Genomic DNA, 6,337 nt, shown 5'->3' on the forward strand with positions numbered 1-6,337 from the left:
GGTTTCAGGTGAGTTTGTGATCAGATGCATGAACGAATGCCTCATCAGCGTTTACATTTGACACACGCTGTGTGTAGGCTGTTTTTAAAAAAAAAAAAAAAAAAAAAAAGGTCAACCCCTCAGAGACAAAAGCAGCGCGCATTGTTTGCTCTGGTGCAGCTGGACGCGCTCCAGAGGAGGGAGGTCCCCGTCTGCTTTGTGTTTTGACATCCAAAACCTAATCTGTCGCAACTTCCAGTTTTCAAATTGACGTTTCTGTCAGTTGCATGTCGGCACGTGGGAAGCTATGTGACCACCATGTTTAGTTTCGACCGAGGGATTCATCGTCGTTTGAGAAGAGACCCCGACTTTGTGCCGATATGGCAAACCATGAGCGCAACAAGAAGATCTTACTGGAGCTGGTGAAGCGTCCGGACAACAGGCGATGCGCCGACTGTGGCGCGCCCGGTAAGCAATGTCCTTTGTGAGTCAGTGGTAAACCTTACTCACAGCTTTTAAGCTTATTTCAAAGGTATTTTATAAGAAAATATCCTGTTTGTGTCTTAAATTGTTCAGGAGTTTTGTTACTCTTTTCAGTTTCTTGATAAATGTGATTGTTTTTCTAATTATCAGCTGGTTTAACACTCACACCCCAAGTGTGTCAGTGCAAACAACCGGAGAAATGGGGAAAAATCCCCTTAATTCACTGATAATAATTTGATTAACTATAAAGAGAGTATGCCTGATATCAGCTTGTATGATAAAAGCCTAAAGGTGAGTTGTTCTTTAACTCATGAGGTCTCAAAGAAGATCTCTATGTAAAAATTTATTTTTAATGTGATACAGTACTTTCATGATTCATATTCCAAAAACAAACAAACACGGTGTTTATTCAATTACACACAAAAACTGGGACTTTGTAATGCTCCAGCATAGGAATACAATGTACAAATGGGCCCCCGAGCAGGACAATCAGTGCAAAGTGTTGCATTTGAATCCCAGCTCTTCCTTGCATACCTCAGATCCAGACTGGGCATCCTACAAACTGGGTGTGTTTGTGTGTCTGAACTGCTCTGGCATCCATCGCAGCCTGTCCAGCCGGGTCAAATCCATACAGCTGGACTTCTGGGAGGATGAGCTGGTGGAGGTATGGACAGCTTTATAATGCTACTCATTGCTGTGATCACATATTACTTAATTAGCTGCGTCTGTGTGTAATCTTTGTGTGTCTTTTTGGAAAACCCGGGAAGTTCATGAAATCCAATGGCAATGTCAGCGCCCAGGCTTTGTATGAGAAAGCCGTTCCACCCTATTACTATCGGCCCCAGGAAAAGGACTCCGCGTAAGTATTTCTTCAGCATGCTGACAGAAATCTGGCTTAGTGCTAATGATGATGGGATATTAAGTTCACAGACTGCTGACAGGGCAATGCTGCAACAATAAAGAGAAGTGCAACTAGTGACTGTAGAAGTGAAATATGGATGGATTTCTGCTCAAAGATCAAAGCTTAATGATTCTTGTTGTGACACTGTAGCTCATGTTCACAAGTTGCTGTCGAACCTGTGTGTGTTGGGCCGGTCTAAGAACATTTTTGTGTTTGCCGTTGAACCACAGTGTCTTAAGAGAGCAGTGGATTCGGGCTAAATATGAAAGGATGGAATTCACAGGAGTAACTAAGTATCCACCCATTTCTTATACCACAGGTGATGTTTTAACTGTTTTCTAACACACATATCTACTGTACAACATACATTTGTATCTGTCTTGTTGGTGTAAAACGTTCATGAACAATGTGGTTCCTCATACACATGCAGAACTGTGCAAGAAGGAAAAACTTGTTCTTTTGCATAACAAAACAGTCAGGAAGTGAAAACTGGTTTGATTGTTACTCTCTGCAAAAATGTTTGGCTGTGTGACCAAAACGTGTTCATTCTGAGTAAGACTTATATCTATTGAAGCACCTGTGACTCAGTGGTTTTTTTTTTAACATTAAATCCAGGTTTCTATGAAGGGATGCTGTGGAAGAAAGGGAAAGAGAACACACAGTTTCTGAAGAGGAAGTTTGTTCTGTCAGAGAGAGAATTTACCCTGACTTACTACAACAAGGAAAATGTGAGTTCCCCGCAGCTCCGACACAGTTGAACCGCACTGTACAACATAAGTAGACTAAAGTTCAATATATTATGTGTGTCATGTAAGGGCATGTGTTTTGATTTGATCAATTTCCTTCATAACGTACAACAGTTTAGACTAGCCTTTTAACTTTATTGTCTCTTTAAAACAGCACTTACAATGTTAGTTAGTCACTGCTCTTTCTAAATGCTAATGTATGTTCACAATGACAATGCTGGCGTGTTGTTTAGTAGGTATAATGTTTATCATGTGCTCCACCTAAGTTACATTTGAGGCTGATGGAAATGTCATTAGTTTTGAAAGTATTTGGTCATAAATCAAAGTATTGGACAAAATGAAATTTTGACCTGATGATGGTACAAGAAGAAAGGTTGGAGGATCACTGTTCATCTTTTTTGTACCAAATTCCAGTCATTGAGACATTTTAGTAATAACCAAAAATGTCAACCTGCAGGTGGTGCTATAGGAAAACTCATCAAAGTCATTAGCATTCATTCTCTAGGGGCCACGAATGCCGGCCATCCATCCGATAGTTATTGTGTTTTTTTTAGTCGAGACCAAATTGGTGGACAGACTAAATGACAACCGACAACCCTAGAGCAATGCCGCTAGTAAGGCCAAACATGGGTGTACAAACAGCTTCATGCTTAATAAATCCAGTTGTCCCATCTCTGAACTACCCATCTATATATTTGTGATCCAGGAGTCCAAAGGCCCTAAAGCTGTGATCTCCATCAAGGACCTAAACGCCACCTTTCAACCAGAGAAGATTGGACACCCTCACGGGCTGCAGATCACCTACCAAGACGACAATCGCACCAGGAACCTCTATGTTTATCACGAGAGTCCTGAGGTGGGACTGCAGGACCATCCAAACTATAAATAACAGTAACCAGCAGGTCGTATACTGATAGTCATACAGTAGCTTTGGGGCTGTGGAGAAGCTCAGGGTCTCTTCTTCTACTCTAGGAAATAGTCACATGGTACAACGCCATTCGCGCCGCTCGCTATGCATACCTGAAGACAGCATACCCGACTGGCAGCGACGAAGAGGTGAGCATCGAACCTTCTCAAAACCCGGATAAACTGACACAATGTTGGGTCTTGGTCACATTTCAGTAACTCCCGGATGTCAATGCACTCAAATATCCACAGAGAAGTCTTTTTTTTTAGAGTCAGCAGGAATAAGAACAGAAACTTGCATCTTTTCGCTTTTATTTTTTGAAGCTCAACTTGTGTACCTTAATGTCTCTTTGTCAGCTGATACCAAAGATAACAAGAAACTACCTCAAAGAGGGATACATGGAAAAGACAGGGCCACTGGTGAGTTATTAAAACTAAATTTAAACATATACAGATACACGTTCTTCCAAAAGATTTATTTGTACATTTATTACGTATTTGCTTGGACTTTAGAGTTAATAATTGTTTGTAACAGTAACAGTATATTTTGTTTCTGTTCCTCCTACATACACAAAAATGTGGGAAATGTTTATTATTTATACCGCAATTACTCATGTGCTTAAACGTGTTGGTTTTTTTTTTTATAGCTAAAGGAACCATTCAAAAAGAGATGGTTTATTTTGGACTCTCAAAACAGGAAGTTGTTTTACTTCAAAGGCCAGTTGGTGAGGAACACCTCTTGCTCACTCTGCTGTGCATTGCTGTAAAATCAAGCACTGTAACCACCATTATGTTTGAATGTTTATGCTTATTTTGTGAATGTAGGATGCAGAGGAGTTAGGTGTGATTTTCATCGGCACAGAGAGCAAAGGTTACTCTGTAAATGAGTGTTTCCCGAGGCATGCTCGGGGAAACAAGTGGAAGTATGGTGTTATGTTGGAGACGCCCGAGCGGCAGTTTGTCTTCATGTGCGAGCAGGAGCGGGAGCAGAGAGAGTGGCTGGACGCCCTCAGACAGGTCCTGCACAGGCCCATGGCACCGCAGGATTACACCAGTAAGCAAGACTAGAAAATATTGCAAACATGTCAACAATGTGCAGTGCACAGATGTGTAGGAGCTTTCTATTATTACTAATATTCAAACACAACCACACATTAGTCATCCCTGTCATGTGAGAGCTTTTTGCATGTTTGAGTCACAGTTTCATACAAGCTGTTCCCCACCTTTGTTTTCAATAAATCAGCCTCACTATTTGCTTAAAATATGTGGCACAGAATAATGTAATCCTTCCTAGATTTTTGCTCAGCTTCAATGATGCTGATGTTTGCACCTTGAGTCTGCAGAGAGAGACGCTGTATCCTGTGTGATGCAGTCTGTCATATAGCAGGTTTCACATTGCAGTTTCATATTTGTGGGGGCTGTTCTCTCAACACTAAGAGTCAATGCCAAGATAATAATGTTAAGCATTGATGTTTTTAACATCACCATCTAATTTCGCACATTAGCATCTAATTAGCATCTAATTAGCATTAAGCACAAAGTGCAGTTGAGGCTGACATGAATCTCGTTAGTTTTGCAGTCATTGTATTGGATACATTTTGAAATTGTTATATGATGAAAACCAAAAAATAAAGGTACCATATTACATGGGATTAAATTGATCTAGAAGATGGTGAGATATGAGAGAATGGTGGCACTAACTGGACAGTAAAGAGATCACCTGAATAATTAGGATTTATCCTCTGGATAAATGCACCAAATTTCATGGCAATCTATAATTGTGAAAGGGATTTCACTTGAGGCTAAAAATGTCAACCTCATGGTGGCGCCAGAGGACAAACAAGACCAATTTCATATAATTGTTGAGGTGTTTTCAGTCTGGACCAAGGTGGAGGACTGACCCGTCTGACACTGGAGTTATGTGTGTTAGCGGCTCCCAGTTTTTCTCTGCAAAGTTATTCCAGACACCTGCACTCGCATATACGTTCATGCTTACACAAACCTGTATACGGTTGCATTGTGCATCCATATGACTCCCTCTCTAATACTGTAATTGTTTCTCATTCCAGTTGAAGCCAACATCAACCATAAAAGATAAACAACGTAGGGGTGTGTGAACAGGATCATGGAGAGGAGACTGCTGTCACTGCACTGTGTTGGGACTGACTGTGGTTCACCGTGTCACTCCCAGTACTCATCTCTGTGTTGTAGTAAACCATCTTGAAACATTACTCTGAATGTGCTCTGTGTGCATTAAAGACTTCCATCCACTCCCTTTAAACTGACATTGGATCTGAGGCTCAATCTCAGACTTCTGAGCGATTGTATCATTATGTAAAATCTACTCAAACTGTAGATGAACAATCACTGCATATCATCAGGATGGTTCTTCATTTTTTTATATTTTAAATTTCCAAATGAATAAGGATATACTTTTGGTAATGTTTCACGATCTTATGACCAAAAAATAAATTACTTTTTACAAAAATAATAATGTGTGGTTTGATTCATAGATTACATGTGAAGTATTATGTTGCATAAAACTTCCAACCCTTTTTACAGTTGTGCCAACATTGTTTTCCACGTACAACAGCATTTCTGAATTTACTTCGAATGGTACTTGATAAATTATGTTACTGTAATTTGGTGCAACCATGAATGACATGTCTGTATTATTTTAATATAAATATGAAATAAAATATTGTGACTTTTCAACACCTCAGAGTATTATGTTTTCTCTTTTTGATCTAAAATTGTATAATAATCAGTAAAGGACATGCTTAATTTTGAACAGGGAATAAATTATAATAATTATAAAAACTATACATATCATTTTATTCATATTTTTTGCACTATTTAATACACTACCACGCACTATTAGTACTGTACAGTTTGCATACATATTTAGATATATATCTATATATAGATTATATTTAAGTTACTGCTGTATATTTATATATATTTGTGCAATTATTTATTTTACACCATGCCACTACTTCCTGCTGTAACCTGTGCAATCTTCCGTATCAATTTGTATAAAAGCTGTATATACCGTACATACAACTCTTATTCTATTTTTCTTGTGTTTTTTCTATTCTATTTCTTATTTAATGTGTACTTTTATCTGTCGTGTCAGAGTGGGATCGATAAGTAGAAAGAAAGTCTATCTTATCTTATAATTGACCAAAACTAAGTAATGTAATAAAACTTCATTCAGGTTTTCACAGATAAGAACCGTCATAAACCTTTTGTTAAAACGTTTAATGTTATTGTTGACAGTAAATCATGTCTATTATGTTTTTATGAATCAGCGACTCAAATG

At 38.8% G+C, this 6,337-nt stretch overlaps 1 protein-coding gene across 1 annotated transcript; it reads left to right on the forward strand.

The window, feature by feature from the left end:
* Positions 1-144: 144 nt before the first annotated feature.
* Positions 145-5,732, forward strand: adap2 (ArfGAP with dual PH domains 2). The gene is made up of 11 exons (XM_051388041.1): positions 145-447; positions 1,002-1,126; positions 1,230-1,321; positions 1,594-1,682; positions 1,979-2,091; positions 2,816-2,965; positions 3,082-3,165; positions 3,373-3,435; positions 3,663-3,740; positions 3,841-4,069; positions 5,085-5,732. Exons 1-11 carry the CDS (start codon positions 360-362, stop codon positions 5,111-5,113), a joined length of 1,140 nt encoding a protein of 379 aa, XP_051244001.1. The 5' UTR covers positions 145-359; the 3' UTR covers positions 5,114-5,732.
* The last annotated feature ends 605 nt before the right edge of the window (positions 5,733-6,337 follow it).

This window comes from Dicentrarchus labrax, unplaced genomic scaffold (assembly GCF_905237075.1).
Source record: "Dicentrarchus labrax unplaced genomic scaffold, dlabrax2021, whole genome shotgun sequence".
NCBI lineage: Eukaryota > Metazoa > Chordata > Actinopteri > Moronidae > Dicentrarchus > Dicentrarchus labrax.

Coding starts and splice junctions, on each gene's coding strand:
- adap2 (XM_051388041.1), top strand. CDS start 360: ATGGCAAACCATGAGCGCAACAAGAAGATCTTACTGGAGCTGGTGAAG. Junction 2,966..3,081: donor TTTATCACGAGAGTCCTGAG/GTGGGACTGCAG, acceptor CTTCTACTCTAG/GAAATAGTCACATGGTACAA. Junction 3,741..3,840: donor TTTACTTCAAAGGCCAGTTG/GTGAGGAACACC, acceptor TTGTGAATGTAG/GATGCAGAGGAGTTAGGTGT.